The sequence below is a fragment of the Strigops habroptila genome, chromosome 5, assembly GCF_004027225.2.
Source record: "Strigops habroptila isolate Jane chromosome 5, bStrHab1.2.pri, whole genome shotgun sequence".
Classification (NCBI taxonomy): Eukaryota; Metazoa; Chordata; class Aves; order Psittaciformes; family Psittacidae; genus Strigops; species Strigops habroptila.
In genome coordinates this window covers 2,411,206-2,426,943 of record NC_044281.2, presented here as the reverse complement: position 1 = coordinate 2,426,943, position 15,738 = coordinate 2,411,206, and the positions used below count along the sequence as shown (strand labels likewise).

Below are 15,738 nucleotides of genomic sequence, written 5' to 3'. Positions count from 1 at the left end.
TATTTCCTCTTGGTTGATCTCTCCCTGCTGAATTAAGCCTTACTCACTCAGCAATCGAACTAAAGCTCGGAGGTTGGCTGTGGACATGCCATATAATGCCAGGGCACTCCCAGCTCCACATTAAAGCTCTTTATGTTGCTTAATGGCTTCTATTTAGGTTTGGACTTAGCAGTTTGGACCTGACAAACCCTCAGGTGGCTTTGGGTGGGAAAGGACCTTCCACCACCTGGAACACTATCCTATATCATGCACCAACCTCTGGGAAAATTGAACGGTTCAATGTATTTTAAGAACTATACTGTGAGCAATGCGTGGTGGGACTTTCAAACATTGGGATACATGTTTAGCAAATGACCTGGTTAGTCAGCACTAGGGGATCTGCCAATTTGGGTGCCCAAGCCCCAGGCTATATGGGTTGCTCTGCCTGGGTGCAGGAGGGCAGGTTATCCTAGTGCCCCCTTTGCCCCCAGTAGCACCAGTATCACGAACTGGCCCCACCCCGGGAGCGGCCACAGCAGCAAAACTCCGCGGTCAAAGAGCAACCGAGGGAGTGCAGGAGCAGCCATGGAGCGGTGAGTCCCTGTGGGGTGGCCCAGGGCAGCGCCAGAGGTGGGGGTGCAGGATACAGGCAGACACTGGGCACAGGCGGGTGCAGCAGGAGCTGTGTGTGCAGGATACAGGTAGACACTGGGCACAAGGGGTGGAGCAGGAGCTGTGGGTGCAGGCAGGCCCCAGCCAACACAGCTCCTGCCAACAGGGCTCTTCTGTCTCTCTGCAGCCTGAGGACCCTGTGGCTCTGCAGCATCACCATCCTGCTGGGCACTGCCCTCCTCCTGCCTGCTCCTGGCAGCACCCAGGTGAGCCCCATCCGTCCATCCATCCATCCCCTGCCTGCCCTCCCCCTGCCCTGAGCATAAGCAGGCACAGAGGGTCCCCTATGCTCTGTGACACCCCCTTGCACCATCTTTCTTCCCACAGGCTCTGCGCAACGCCAGGAGGAAGGACCCGGCCACGGAGGAGGATTTGGCCAAGGAAATGTAAGAGGCACCCACATCTGACTTGGGAACAACAACAAAGCAACTCCCCAGCAGCCAAACGAGCCCGTTTGCTCCCTGAGACCCTAATTGAGCCTCACGGGGATGAGGGTTGTCTCTCACCAGGGTCCTTGCATGCCGATGGGGTGGGATGCTCCTGGGACAGGGAGGTATTTAGTAACCCTGATGCACTGCGACCTTCCCTGGCTGAATTTGTTCCCCTCTTCCAGCATCCTGGGTATTCGCGCTGTGGAGCCACCACAGGAGGCTGAGATCACCCAAGACGTGGAACAAAGTTCAAAGGTTGTCTCCAACAGCGCCTGGGCTCGCTGGGTCGCCCGCCAAGCCCAGGCAGGACCAGAGCAGGACCATGACCACCTGCACCACTCCCAGGATGATGCTGCAGAGGCTGATGCCCAAGGGCCACCACTGATGCTGTCCCTGCAGGTGCAGAATGGGCCAGAGGAGGACCACGACCATCTCCACCACCGCTGAGCAGCGGAGACAGGCCCAAGCTGCACAATGAGGGGTGGGAGCATCCCTGGGCCTCATCCCTCCCAACACACCCTTGAGCCCCCCAATAAACCCATTTAGAACACCTCCCATATGAAGACAGGCTGAGAAAATTGGGATTGTTCACCATGGAGAAGCTGCGTGGAGACCTCAGAGCAGCTTCCAGTATCTGAAAGGGGCTACAAGGGTGCTGGAGAGGGACTCTTCATCAGGGACTGCAGTGATAGGACAAGGGGTGATGGGTTCAAACTGAAACAGGGGAAGTTCAGGTTGTATATAAAGAAGTTCTTCCCTGTGAGGGTGCTGAGGAGCTGGCGCAGGGTGCCCAGAGAAGCTGTGGCTGCCCCATCCGTGGCAGTGTTCAAGGTCAGGTTGGACACAGGGACTTGGAGCAACCTGCTCTAGTGAAAGGTGTCCCTGCCCATGGCAAGGGCTTGGAACTGGATGATCTTAAGGTCCTTTCCAACAGAAACCAGTATGGGATTCAATGACTTCCCCTCCATGTCCTGGTAGGCTTCTCATTGCTGCTAGAACCCTATTGCCAAGCGTAAGGCACCCATATCTGGGAGATGCCATCCTTGGGCTCACTAAAAAGAGACTCTGAGCAGGGTGAGGATGATGCCTCAGGGTAGGCGACTCTGACCATCACCGTGGCCTCAGTGCAGCCCAGCTGAGCCTGAGGCCCGGCAAACTCAGCACATTAGCGTTGCACCCAAGAAGGTGCCGTGGGCTGTCCTCTGCCCAGGGGACACATGGACCTATTGCTCCATGAGACTGCTCTTGCCCAGCAGTGGGGAACAGCATGATGATGGGATCTCAGTGAACCCCAACAAATCCAAGCTCAGGGGGAACCCCACAGCAAGGATCACCCATCTTCCTGCAGCGCCAGGAAAATCTTTTAATAGCGATGGCAAATTGCTCCCTGCTGCTGGCTGTCTCACTTGAGGCACTTGTCACTTGCCACCAGGTCTCAGTCCCCTCCGTGGGGTGATGTGTGGGGCTGATGTGCTGCAGGGGACCAGCACCCCCACGGGCTCAGCTGTCAGTGAAGTTTGCTTTGCGCTTCTCCACAAACGCTGACATCCCCTCCTTGCGGTCACTCTGTGGGGAGCAGAGAGATGGGGTCAGGGGAGGCTGTGCCCACCCTGCTGTCCCCACCACACTGAGGACAACTCCCCTACTCACAGTGGCAAAGGTGGCGTAAAAAAGCCGCTTCTCTGTTCTCATCCCCTCCTCCAGCGTTGTCTCAAAGGCTGAAAGCAAAGGAGAAGTTGAGGAAACCCCATGGCCTGCAGCAGCCCCATGGCATTTCCACTGGCCTCCCACCCCTTACCACTATTGACTGACTCCTTTGCCATGGCGGCCACCAACTTGGAGTTGCTGGCGATCTTCTCAGCACAGGCGATGGCCGCGTCCAGCAGCTTCTCCACAGGAAAGATCTTGCTGACCAGACCTAGGATGGACAGTGGGAGGTGGTGGGACAGCTCCCTGCTGTCCCACCACAGTGCTGGGACTGGCCCGTGGTCCTACCTGCCTCCTTTGCCTCTTGTGCAGAAATCCGGTCCCCAGTGAGGACCATCTCCATCGCCAGTGACTTCCCCACTGCTCTGGTCAACCTCTGTGTCCCTCCAGCACCTGGAGCCATTTAGGGAAGGGAAAAGCCCAGAGAGGATACCTGGGTGTTCCTGCTGTCCCTGCTCCAGTGGGGACAGACCTCCACGGCAGGACCCCCTCTGCTCACCTGGGATGGTTCCCAGCAGGATTTCTGGTTGCCCAAACTGTGCTTTCTCGCCAGCGTAGATGATATCGCACATCATGGCCAGCTCGCACCCGCCACCCAGCTGGGACAGGGGAAGAAGAGGGGGGTAAGGGGGTGCCAGGGCTGAGAATTCAGACAGAGAGAATATGGGGAGGGACTCACGGCGTAGCCATTGACAGCAGCAATGATGGGTTTGCGGATGGTAGAGAGTTTGTCCCAGCCAGCGAGAAAGCTGCTGCTGTAGCACTCCTGAAAGGTTTTATTCTGCATTTCCTTGATGTCTGCACCAGCTGCAAAGGGAAATGAGGTGGGATACCTCTTCCCACCCCCTCTCCAAAACCTGGGGTGGGGGAGGCATCCTGCCCTACCTGCGAAGGCTTTTTGGCTGCCAGTGATGACGATGGCCCCCACTTGCGGGTCGTTCTGCAGGGTCTGCAGTGCCTGCGCCAGCTCCTCCATCAGCCCCTCGCACAGGGCATTGAGCGCCTGCGGCCGGTTCAGCTGGATCAGGCCCACGCTCTGCCGTGCCCCCGTCTTTTGCACCGCCAGGTACTCGAACGCGGCTCCTGCCCACCAGCACCGTCCCGTTAGTCAACTGGCTGCCTGCAACCGGGCAAGATCTACCCCCGCCTGCCCTCCGGTCAGCCACGGCACCGTGCTGCTTTAAGGTGACCTTCAGAGTGGTGGGCACACGGCAGCGGTCATTGGCAGCCCGGTGGGATGTGACCCCCGCGGGACCGGTGAACGGGGCTCCTTGGGAGTTCCTGGTGCACTCACTCCTGACCCGAGCCGGTGCACCTCGGCGACCACCTTCCGGTGCCGGCCTGGTGCGCGGTGCTGGGACCCGGTGCATGGCCCGCACACGGTGCTGGGCACACGCACGAGATGGGACCGCACACGGTGCTGAGCCGCGGCGCACGGACGCTGGCACGCAGCGCCACAGCCCCATACATGGTGCAAGGACCCGGTGTCCGGGGCCCGTGACTGGTGTCGGCCCCCCCTCCCCATGCCCCCCCCGCTCGGGTTCTCCCCCCATCCCCGCTCACCGGCGCTGCAGCCCCGCGCCCCGAGGAAGGGGCGGGGCGGCGGCGGGAGGAGCGCGCGGCACCGCGCGGCGGCGGCGGCGGGACGAAGGAGCGCGCGCAGTGAGGCGGCCATGGCGGAGAGCTGCGCAGCTCGCCCCGCCCCGCCCTTGCTCCTATTGGCTGAGGTGGACCCCGCCCCGCAACGCGCCATCCTCATTGGCCGAGGCCCCTCGGCGCGTTCACTGGGAGGGGCTCTCCCGGTGCCGTGGGCAGAGGGCGCTGAGTCCGCACCTCGCGCTGCGGGACACCAGTGGGGCTCTAGGGGGTGTGGGGGGGTGGTGGGGTGTGTGGTTTAGAGGCGCCGCTCCCGCTACCCCGACACGTTCCTCACGCAACCACGGGCGCCCCCCCGCATGGAGCGAAAAAGGAGGGAGGGGGGCGGGTGCGTGATCGCGGTGGAGGAAGCGAACAGTGGTCCCGGGCACGGTGAGCCCCGCAGCGGGGGCAGCATACGCGGTGCCCGGTGGAGCGCGGTGTGTGTGTGTGCGTGATTGCGCTCCTCGGCCGTGCGCGGCGGCTGCTGCTGCGGGGAGATGCGTGTGCGTGGCTGCGTGTGCAAGCATGCGCGGGAGCACGCCTCTCCCGCACCGGGCGAGGAGGGGGGCGCTGCTGCGTGCGGGGCTCACGCGTGAGGCCGTGCGTGAGTCCCGCCCGGACGCCGGGTCTGAACGGCCGGCGCTCTCCCGTGTGCCCAGGTGAGCCGAGCTGCGGGATGTGGCGGAGCACGGCGGCGTGCTGGGCGCTGATGCTGCTGGCCGCCGCCTTCTGCGACACTGTGGCCGGTAAGGGCGGGCGCGGTGGTGCCCGGGGGGCCGCCCGTGGCGGGGCGCGGGGGGCCGCCCGCAGCCGGGTGAAGGCGGCGGTGCCCCGGTACGGCTCATCCCTACGCGTAGCCGGGGCGGCGGCGGCGGCGGGAGCCGCGGCCGGTGTGGCAGCGGGGGCCGCGCTGCGCCGGGCACGGCTGGCCGGGGAGCTGGAGGTGGGTGACGGCGCCGAGTACCGCGATGGCAACTGGACCGCCAGCGCCTGGACCTCCACCGCACCGGGACGGGCCCCGCCGAGCTGGGCCGTGTCCTGGCTCTGCCCCTTGGCTGCCGTCCTCCGGCGCTGACGGTTTCGGGAGGAACACGGCCCATGTCTGGTGCAGCTACCGATGCCGAGACGACCAGCCGCCGCCCCCGCGGCTGAGCCCACCCCCCAGGATAGCAGCAGCTCCCAGGGCTGCGCCCGGCCTCATCCATTATCCACCGCCAGCGGGGCAGGACCCCATGGGAGCCCCCCACACTTTCTTACCCTCCAGCCCATGCCAAACCCCTGTCCGTGCTGCTCCTTCCTCTGTAGATGTGGGTCTCACAGTGTTTGGAGAACGAGGAGGCAGGAATAAAGCTGAGCAGAAAGCAGTTATGGCTGGATGCAGGGTGAGGGGCTCAGGCTGGGCACCCTGAGGTGGCCCCAGCACCCTGCGCATGCAGGTTTTATTTTGGGATAGCCAAGGCCACAGTGAGGAAACAGCTCCTCAGAGGTTTTGTCCTGGCTGGAGGCAGCACCCAGGACTCCTTTCCCCACAGCAACCACTGCCCAGCACAGGGACACCTTGGGGCAACTCCTCACCCCCACCACAGGGATTCCGTCCCTCTGGCCCCCTGCAGCAGCCCAAGGTCTGAAACTGGGGGCTGCCCTGGCAGAGCCGCTTTAATCTCACACCAAAGCTCCATGCTGAAGTGTCCCCAGCCCATGCAGCTGCAGGTGGTGCCTCTCTTCCCCCATGGGACAGGTCTCAGTCCAGTGTCACCCTGCCCAGGCGTCCTGCCCGGAAATCCCGCAGGAACTCGTAGGCAGCAGCGGGGTAGTTGAGCATCATCATGTTGACATTTCCTGGAAATGGGGAGGGAGGGGATGCAGAAGGAGGCATCAGTGGAACCTGGAGCCATCCTAGGATCCCCAAAAGGGATCCCCTGCAACCCAGGAGGCAGAGGTCCCCCCCAAGCACTCACCTGTGCCCGTCAACACCTTCACCTTCTGCATCCTGCCCTTGGTGAGGGCCACGTGCCTCAGCACAAGCTCAATGTCGTCGCAGGCGTCAGCCAGCCCATAACGTTGCACATACCTGCCAAAGGAGGTAGGGTGTACTGCTTCTGCCCTTCAAGCTCCCTGGGTGCAGCTTCTCCACCACCCACATGGTACTACGAGCAGCGAACACAGACCAGGGCCCTCTCCAGCTTCCCTACTGGCTCACCTGAACTGCTGCCGCTTGTTCAGGGCATACAGGAGGTAGTCGGCCATGATGTCTTCCCCAACTAGGTGGTCACGGATGGCTCCTGGAAAAGAAGGTCAAGCCCCAGATCCCACAGCCCTGGTCAAACCCTGACCACACGTCCTGCCATCGACATGCCACCTGCGGGCACCCAGATACCATGTGCTGGCCCTGCGAGCAGCAAAGTCCCACCCCAGCCTCACATGAGGGCTCACAGCCACATCTGGGGAGTCCCCCAAGCCACAGCCTTCACCTCACCACATAGTGCCAGCTTCATGCCCGTCTCCACATCGCCCAGCTTCGGTGACAACACGCCAGGAGTATCCACCAGGTACATCAGGGGCTTCTCGCAGACCTGGGATGGGGGAGACAGGGCTGTTAGGACACACTGCTTCATAACTGCAGCATCACAGACACGGATGTGGCTAACAAGCAAGGCACTGAATACTTTTTTTAAGGTCTTGCTGGAAAGGGGACCTGAGCAACCCTTTCAGATCAGCTCTGCATGCCTTGAGCAAAAGAAGGCAGAGGCCAGCACTCACCCAGACAACAGGGACAGTACCTGGATTCTGGTCAGCACTGCCTTAGTGACACCAGGCTCACCACCAACAGCAGTGGCTTTCCCTTTGGGAGAGACAACAGTCAGACAAGCAAGTGACACCCTGTCCCAGCAGAGACTCCTCCCCAAGGCCAGCCGCCATGGAGAAATACCCTTTTTGAGGTGCAGCCTCCGCAGGGAGTTGATGAGCGAGGACTTGCCCACGTTGGGCACGCCGATCACTAGGATGCTGTACTCAGTGCTCTGGAAGCGAGGAGGATGTGGGCAGGGAGCAGCCGGCTCTTGGCCACTCACCCCAGGAGTAACAGGCAGCCATGACAGCAAAACAAGCCTGCCTTTTCTGGTGCTTTTGGCCTTGTCCCTTGAGCTGGAGAGGCTGCCAACAGCCACCCTAACTCCCTGCTCACATTGGCAGTCTCACCTCAGCCCTGTGGTAGCGAGGGCTGTTGTCCACCAGCTTGGCAACCAGGGGAACAATCTGCAGAGAGACACGGAGGAGGGCTGTAACTGCGGCTCTGTGCCCACGCTGGCAGCAGCTACTCACTCAGAGGACACTGTGCCAGAAGGATGCACAAAATGGGGGCCAAGCAGAGGACAGGGCTCATGTGGAACACTCTGAACCAGCCAGCATCACTTCCTCACAGTGGGGCACTGAGGCCTCTCCCTGGGGCTGGGAGATGAGGGCATGGCCCTCAGCTGCTGGCAGCAAGACGCAGGGCTGGACATGGAGCTGCTGGTCCATTCATTACCTTCTTGACATTGACATCACGCTGGCAGTCAGCGAAGACAACGTGTGAGCATCGCTGTTGCTTCAGGTGCTCCAAGACTGTCTGAAGGGGACAGGAAGAGGCATTGCTGGCACCTGCCTGCATGGACCCATGGACCCCCAGCCAGCCCTGCTCCAGTGCTCACCGGCTGCTGGCCGGGATCAGCCAGGTCCATCTTGTTCAGCACCAAGATGTGGGGGCGGATGCCCAGCACCTCGTGCAGAATGGGGTTACGGCCCGACAGCGGGATGTGAGCACCGTTAAGGATAGTGACTGCGCACTGGCACGGCAGCAGGTACTGAGGTGGACAAGTTGTGTGCGTGGGGAAGCTGATGGGGCTACTGCAGAGCTGGAGATGGGTACAGCATGGAAGCATGTACTGTGGTGGACCAGTTGCTCAGGGCGGGAAGCTGATGGGGCTGTTGTGGAGCTAGAGAGGGGTATTCCATGGAAGCGGGTACTGGGGTGGATCAACTGCTCAGGGGGGAAAGCTGATGGGACTGTTGAGGAGCTAGGGAGAGGCATTCCATGGAAGCAGGTACTGGGGTGGACTAGTTGCTGGGGGGGGGGGGGGGAAGCTGATAGGGCTGGAGCGGGGCTGTTGTGATGCTGGAGAGGGGTATAGGGCTGGGAGAAGAGGCGACCTGAATGGAAATGGGGCGTCCGGGACCGGGATCCCAGAGTGCCATCTCCTGTGCCCCGGCGGACACCCAGGGGGTGGGACAGGACGAGCCGTGCTGGAGGATATGCGAGCGTCGTGCACCTCGATGAGGCAGTCGGCGCGCCGCAGGGAGGCCCGCATCTGCCGCAAGCCTGCAGCACAGCGCTGAGTGAGCAGCGGCGGCGGCGGCGAAAGCGAAGGGGCGGCGGTGCCAGCCCGCCCCGCTCCCACCACCCCTCACCTTTCGCCATGTGCCCCGGGAACCAGGTGGCCACATCGCGGCCGCCGAAATCGAAGCGCTCCCGAAACCCTCCTGGCCCCGGCCCGGCCGCGGCCGCCCGGAGCAGCGCCGCGCATCCCCTCATGGCGGTTCTACGCCGCATCCGGCGCGACGCGCGGGGAGGTGCTGCATCACCCCGCCCTCGCGAGCGGGACGGCGGGCGGGGCTTCCCCTCAGCCGCTAACGGCCGGCTCCGGCTCCCCTCAGCGCCATGGCGGAGCAGCGGGGTGCGGGCGGGCCGGCGCCGGGCCCCGGCGGCACGGGCAGCACCGGGCCCCGCAGGGAGGGGGAGGTACCCCCGGCCGCGGGGCCCGGCACCGGTCCGGCCGCGGGGCCCGGTCCCCAAGCCACCCCCCAGCCGCCGCAGCCGCCGCCAGACCCTCAGCCCAGCGCGGAGCCAGCACCGCCGCAGTGCCCGCTGGACGACACCCGCTACCTGATCGCCAGCACCAACTGGTACTAACGCTGCAGACCCCTGTCCCCGCCGGACCCGAGCAGAGGAGCCGCGTCCATGCCCTGCAGAAGGAGAAGCCTCTCTGCGTGTGTCTGCCCGGCCGGGTTCTCAATAAAGGAGGCTGAGCGGCAAAGCACGGGGTTTATTTCTGCACCTCAGAGCTGAGGGGTGTCTCAAAGAGCTGGTTGAGGCGCTCGGCCTCTCGCCAGCCCGATAGCAGCGCCCCGTGCGTGGTGGAGTAGAAGGTGCGGTGCGTGGCCTCGCCGGCGAAGAGGAGCTGCAGGGGCTGCAAGATGGGAAGTGAGTGCCGGGGACTTGCTGCCCCCCCCAGCACAACGGGGCTTATTCCTAACCCAGCCTTATCTCCCTGCCCGCTGGCACCCCACACGTGCATGACCCACTCTGCAGCCATAGGGCACCTTCCTTTCCTTAGAGACCCACTCCATACTGTGAGCATCATAGACTCACAGAATCAACCAGGTTGGAAAAGACCTTTATGATCATCAAGTCCAACCTTTACCCAGCACTGCCAAGGCCACCACTAACCCATGTCACTGAGGACCTTGTCTACACGGTGTGTGAACACTTCCAGGGACGGTGACTCCAGCACTGCCCTGGGCAGCCTGTTCCAATGCCTGAGCACCCTTTGGGGAAGGAATTGTTCCTAATCTCCAGTCTAAACCTCCCCTGGTGCAGCTTGAGGCTGTTTCCTCTTGACCTATCCCTTGTAACTTGGGAAAAAGAGCCTGACCTCCACCTCCCTACAACCTCCTCATGCCAGAAAGTGGTTGGAAACAGCCAAGTGTCCCCAAATTTTATGGAAGCAGGGTTCCCCACACACCCGTGGAGCTAGGTGGGAAGAGCCGGGGGGGTGGTTGGTGACCTGAACACTGGCACTTCCACTCCACTGGAATGGAGTGGAAGTGCCATGTCCCTGTGTTCCTCATGGCCTGGGGTGCCCTGGCCCCAAGCCAGGAGATCCCGCTTCTTCCATAGCCACTGCCATCCCCCAACCTAAAGCAGTTACCCGGGGGTCCTTGGGGTCCTCAGGCAGGGGCTGAGCCAAGATGTCAATGTCATCCCCAGAGCTGCCAACGGCCACGTAGCTGTAGGAGCCCCGGGTGTAAGGAGCGCTGTGCCACCGGGACCGGAGCATGCTCCTAGGAGCAGGCAGAAGCAGGTTCCCTGTGGGTGCAGATTCTCAGTGGGATCCAGAAATCCAGGGGGATGGGGTGACGAGGGCAGAGGAGGCAGCAGTTACCTGTAAGTGTGCGGAGCACATGTGTCATGGTGCTGAGAACCTCTGAGTCACTCAGTGTCTCCATGTACTCAGACTCCTTCCCCGCAATGAAGCCACAGAGGACATGCCCGTACCTGGGGAGCAAAGATGGCGCTGAGAGCTGCTGCCACTCTCCTGCTGCTTACCAGGTACCATGGGAGAACTGCTGCACCACAGGCCACAAGCAACCCAGAGAAGGTCTTGAAGCTCCAGACAGAACCAAGATGCTCTGTCACATTGCCTAGGAGATGCCCCAACCCCTGTTGCCGATGCTCCCATCACATACTGCTCTGGTGGTTGGAGGACCACAAATCCAATGAGCTTCTTGAACCAGTTGGCCTCTAGGTCGGTGCTGGGCTTCTCGAGGGGAGACTCATCCTCCCACACCACTGTGATGAGCTGCTGCTGGGGCTCCCAGAAAGGCTGCTCGAACTCCAGGAAGATCTTGTTGTTGGTGCCAAAACCCAGGCGGCGAATGGCCTCTACTTTCCGCTCCGGCAGGGGAGGCTGGAAGAAGTCCTGGTGGTGTTCCTTGAGGAAACCTGCAGGCAGAAGATTAGGCAGAAGAACCGGCAGCTTTGTTTGCTGGGCTCTTAAGTGGGGCCTGAGATACTTGCCTATCCCAAAGCCCCTTCCCAGCCTCCCCTCTCCCACCAGGAGCCTGCCCATCTCCAATCATGCCAACTGATTGGAGGGGACAGGCAGGACAAGGAAAGGTGTTGGTGTCCTCACCCAGTGGGACGGTGACGATGACGTGGTCGGCGAGGAAGGCGTCTCCATCCTCACACTCCACACGGACAGGGAAATCCCTGGCATTATCCCCTTCCTCACGGAAGGACCCTTGCCACTGGATGGTCCTCACTCCCTTGTTGAGCAGGACAGTGCCCTCTGGCAGAGCCGAGAGTATGCGCTCGGGCAAGCTGCTGTAGCCACTGCAGGAGGAGATGCTGCTAGGGATAGGGTGCCCCCCACCTCCCAAATGCTCTTCCATGTCCCTCTCCAGAGCCCTGTGCTTACCCCGGGAAAGTGCAGTCCAGGCCTGGCAGGGAGATGTACTCCCCAAAGGGCTGCAGGGCCACCAGGTCCATGCTGTGGGTGCCACTGATGCAACATTCCAGCTTGAGGCATGCGGCAAGGACGGCCAGCTGGAGCCGCCGGGCATCTTCCTTGCCCCCCCCCAAAGCGGGGACCCTGCGTGTGATCTCTGCCCGCACGTACTCTCCCACACTGGGCACTGGTGGCTCCTCGACGCCCAAAAAATCACGGGCAGAGGCCAGGAGGGTGTCAAAGAGGTCACGGGCTTCACTTACCGCCTGGGGGCTCAGCACCCTCCCTGAGCTACCATAGGTGATGGAGGGCAGTGGGGGGTGACCGCCGACCTCTGCCTGCTGGTTCTCCTCCCGGGCAGCCTCTGGACCCAGCAGGCCATAGTGGGTGGCCAGGCAGAAGACGGGGTTCCCTGGCGAGGGCCCGTGGATCCAGTGTGCCCCCATCTCTGCCAGCCCTGACGCTGCGGGGGAGGAGGAGGTCACCCCAAGGCAGGACCCCCCAAACCAGCTGGAGTCAGCGGACCCTGCCCCAGACCCCCCCTGTACCACCCGTCACTGGCTCCACTGTGCTCACACTGCACCCACAGGACTAGAGACCCCCAGCGCCGTGTTCCTCCACTCAGGAACCGGCCCCACAACGGCGGTCGCGGTCCAGCTCTCCCATCCCCGCTGCTACCCCCGTCCCGGGCCGGGCCGGTTCCGCAGGCGGTGCCACTCCCCGGAGCTCCTCCGTACCGAAGGGGCGGGTGCAGACGCGGCCGCCGGCGCGGGCCGCCGCCTCCAGCAGCCGCACGGAGCCGGAGCCGGTCCCACAGAGCCGCTGCACCGCGCCCAGCCCCGCCAGTCCCGCGCCCACCACCACCACCCGCCGCACGCTGTGGCCCTCCATGGCGCCCGCAGCGCCCGCAACGCCCTGCCCCGCCCCGTCCCGCATGGACCCGCCCCGCATGGTCCCGCCTCCGTCAGGCCCCGCCTCTTCCCATCACATCCTCGTGTGCGAGCGCAGCAAGTGCGGGTTAGATGGAAGGACGGCGAGGTGGATTATATGTGAGTTTATCCCCCTCTTGTTAATCCACAGAGCTGAGCCCTGGCTAATATGTGTCACATCAGCTACTAGTAAAGCTTGGCTTTTGCTTAGGGTCTTGGTCCCAACACCTCTTCATCAAGTCAACCATCGGCTGGCATTCCCCTGGCCAGTCATTGCTGATGGGCTTTAGGCAGGGCCTCTTCCCTGCTGCAGCTTTTTAGGGAAAGAAAAGCACCGGGTCAGACACATGGGTGTTTCTCATTCCTGCTGCTCCTTAACAGTTGCCCACCAAGTATGATGCTTCTTGCCCAGGCACTATCATGGCTCCCTCCCCCATCACCTCCACTGCCACTCGTTGGCACTCACCTGCAGAGAGACACCCTCCTTGGGAGCCGAGGACAAGCACTATGGGGCTCTGTTCCCCCCTCTGCAGGCACAGGCAGGACAAACCCTTATTGAAACACTGAAGTTCTATTACAGATCGTTCAGGAGAAGGTGGGGGAGTGGAGGAAACCACTCAGTGGCTGCAGAGTGGCAGCTCCTGCTGCTTCTCCTGTTCCTCCACAGAGCTCACAGGGGTGCTGCAGCTCTTGGCAATGAGCTCAGGTTCCTTCCTGGGCCTGTCTCAGCTGCATGAGCACTGAAATGAAAGCTCAAGAGGTACCAATGCTCTACACCTTTGTGGACAGCAGCAACTTGCATTTCTTGAACCTTTCCAGCTTTTGCCCTGTGAGAAACGCGATCACCTTTAGAAAAATTTAACTGGGGACAAAGTCGGTGGAGCAAAGGTTTATTTACAGCGCTGGGTGGATGCTTTCATATCCTGCATGCACACTTGTGAGTTCCGAGTCAAAGTTTCTTATAGTCCAGCCTTTTACATATTCATAGGACTTTTAGGAAGACGAATCCCACCTCCCAACGGCTGATGTAATCTTCATTCTTTTTTCCAGGAGGGGTTTTTTTTTTAAGAGCTAGTTGATAAAGGCTCCTTTGATTTATTTAACTCTGTGCCTAAAGGCCTTATCTTATACCTTGTTCTGTCACTTCCAGATTAGATGTTGGTTCAATCAAGCATGACTGCCATACATCCTATATCTGGCTGCACAAGTCCCTTATTCCTGTTTGTTTCATAGTTTCAGGAATTTACATTCTTCCCGTCCACCTATACAATTGTGCTCAAGCACAATACAATGCAAAAACAAAGATAAAGCAAGCTTTTGCTGAAGCAAACTATTTATATTATTTATCACAGCCCCTACCCAGGGAGCAGCTTATCCCAGTCTGCTCCAAGGAGCACCCTCACTGTACAAGTGCTGCTCCAAGTCCTGGTTTGGAATTGTGACACTTTGGTTTGAATTTTCGCAGGCACAAGCTTGTGGTGCTTCTCTGAAGTGAATGGCAATGCTGCCATCAGCGATGGCCCTCCCCAGCCTCAAAATGCAGACCGATGGAGGCTGTATCGGCAGCAAGGGTGAGGGCCTTTCCTGCGCTCAGAAACCCTGCCCCAATTCACTCTGCACACCACTCAGGCCGGTTACACAACCCCTGCACCCCCAATTCTATGCCTAACAGCTCACATGTCCCTCCCCTTGCCCTGTCAACTAGTGCCCTGCCAGCTCCAGCTCTGGCCAAAGAGGAACCAGCATAAACCACTCTGACAGCAACACCACCCCACCACCAAAGTCGTCTCTGGAAACCAGCACCTGATATCCCAGAGATTTCCCTTGCAACCAGCCAGGACCAACACACATGGAAAAAACGCCAGTGGTTGCTGAAGGTTAAAATCGCGTGTGCGGTGCAATTGTGCTGCATCCCTTAAAGCGGCCTTGGGCAGGAAAGTAGCCAAATAGCCAAGAGACGGTTGGAGAAAGCGCTTTACTGGGTACCCACAGCTAATACTGAATAGCTGGGAAAAGGGCAGCGACAGAAGCTGTTGCAGGACACAGACAAGGAGGAGGAGGAAGCGCCAGGGAGCTGCTTCAGAGGCACAGCCATCATCCCGGAAGGGCCGGGGTGCAACAGGGGCCCGCAGCCCCGCAGCCAGGGAGATCCCCTGCCCAGGAGCACCCTTCTCTCTCCCCTGCTTCTCGCGCTGCCACTCTGCTCCTCTCCTTGCTTGCTCTTGCCCTGCAGCTCCTTCCGCACACGAGGGACACCGCCGCTTTCTTCTCCGCCGGCAGCTGCCGCAGCCACCGCAGGACATGGTCAGGGCCGAGCAGCCACCACTGCTCTGCCGGGAGGACAGAGAGACATGGGACTGGCACCCTGGGCAAACGCTGCTGGGCGTGCAAAGCAGTAGTTGGAGAGGGCAGCCCTGGTCCCCCGGGCCCTCGGAGGCTCCTTCTCTCGGACTGAGGGGCAGCCTGACCTGTACCCCATATGCTAGCAGGGCGGTCACCCCACACAGGCTGCCAGCTCAGTGCTCTGAAGAATGCGGGGCACTTCCTGCCCTAGGGGCAGGGGAATCGCTGGTGCCTCTGGCAAGGGCATTTCCCTCATACAGGGCGGCCCACCTCGGCTCAGCACTCCCAACAAGCCCCATGGAGCCCGAGCTATGGGCTGGCCATCCTGACTGCAGCATGACACTGCATCTTCAGGAGCTCCACTTTCCCCCACCCCGGGCTGTGGAGACAGTGGCTTTCCAAAGGTGGGCTTGCGCCCTCCAGCACAGCATTTCTTCAACCTCCACCCTCTAAAGGATGAGGGAGGGGCTGTGGGCTGGCTAAAGCAGCCTCCCCAGCCCTGCTGACAGCGAGCTCCGGCTTCTCCTGGGGACAGAGGGCTCCACGGGCACACGCCCTGAGTACAGGGTCATCATGCTGGCAGGTCACCAGCAGGACAGGCAGCCATGCAGGCAGAGACCCAGGCCCTGACTACAGGCAGATCGTGTTGCCCGCACCACCACCAAGTGACTTGGTGCCATCCTTTGACAGAAGGGGTAGCCCAGACCCTCCCTCTGCTCGTGGACTCAGAGGGGCCCCCCCTGTTATTGCACAGAGCCCTGCTCTTATATTGCA

The 15,738-nt window shown here is 61.2% G+C and overlaps 4 protein-coding genes across 6 annotated transcripts; 1 reads left to right on the top strand and 3 right to left on the bottom strand.

Annotated features, from left to right (window-relative positions):
* Positions 1–305: 305 nt before the first annotated feature.
* PRAP1 (proline rich acidic protein 1) lies at positions 306–1,623 on the top strand. Its single transcript, XM_030486172.1, has 4 exons — positions 306–572; positions 779–857; positions 979–1,037; positions 1,265–1,623. The coding sequence occupies exons 1-4, from the start codon at positions 565–567 to the stop codon at positions 1,527–1,529; spliced, it is 411 nt and encodes a 136-aa protein (XP_030342032.1). The 5' UTR covers positions 306–564; the 3' UTR covers positions 1,530–1,623.
* A 792-nt stretch (positions 1,624–2,415) lies between these two features.
* Positions 2,416–4,500, bottom strand: ECHS1 (enoyl-CoA hydratase, short chain 1). Its single transcript, XM_030486169.1, has 8 exons — positions 4,353–4,500; positions 3,675–3,872; positions 3,469–3,596; positions 3,289–3,388; positions 3,078–3,182; positions 2,881–3,000; positions 2,733–2,800; positions 2,416–2,648 (listed from the first exon to the last, which is right to left on the bottom strand). The coding sequence occupies exons 1-8, from the start codon at positions 4,462–4,464 to the stop codon at positions 2,583–2,585; spliced, it is 897 nt and encodes a 298-aa protein (XP_030342029.1). The 5' UTR covers positions 4,465–4,500; the 3' UTR covers positions 2,416–2,582.
* Positions 4,501–5,795: 1,295 nt separating this feature from the next.
* MTG1 (mitochondrial ribosome associated GTPase 1) lies at positions 5,796–9,424 on the bottom strand. Of its 3 annotated transcripts, XM_030486167.1 has the most exons (11): positions 8,874–9,012; positions 8,720–8,784; positions 8,117–8,221; positions 7,954–8,034; positions 7,626–7,682; positions 7,357–7,447; positions 7,208–7,269; positions 6,904–7,000; positions 6,628–6,709; positions 6,386–6,498; positions 5,796–6,266 (listed from the first exon to the last, which is right to left on the bottom strand). In XM_030486167.1, exons 1-11 carry the CDS (start codon positions 8,995–8,997, stop codon positions 6,169–6,171), a joined length of 975 nt encoding a protein of 324 aa, XP_030342027.1. In that variant the 5' UTR covers positions 8,998–9,012; the 3' UTR covers positions 5,796–6,168. The 3 variants fall into 3 exon arrangements, 2 of the variants coding, with proteins under 2 accessions (XP_030342027.1, XP_030342028.1); XR_003991433.1 differs by having other exon boundaries at positions 6,899–7,000; positions 7,208–7,447; XM_030486168.1 differs by having other exon boundaries at positions 7,208–7,447; positions 8,874–9,424.
* Positions 9,425–9,493: 69 nt separating this feature from the next.
* PAOX (polyamine oxidase) lies at positions 9,494–12,592 on the bottom strand. The gene is made up of 7 exons (XM_030486165.1): positions 12,430–12,592; positions 11,663–12,155; positions 11,378–11,577; positions 10,932–11,187; positions 10,628–10,740; positions 10,394–10,551; positions 9,494–9,652 (listed from the first exon to the last, which is right to left on the bottom strand). Exons 1-7 carry the CDS (start codon positions 12,581–12,583, stop codon positions 9,509–9,511), a joined length of 1,518 nt encoding a protein of 505 aa, XP_030342025.1. The 5' UTR covers positions 12,584–12,592; the 3' UTR covers positions 9,494–9,508.
* Between the last annotated feature and the right edge of the window lie 3,146 nt (positions 12,593–15,738).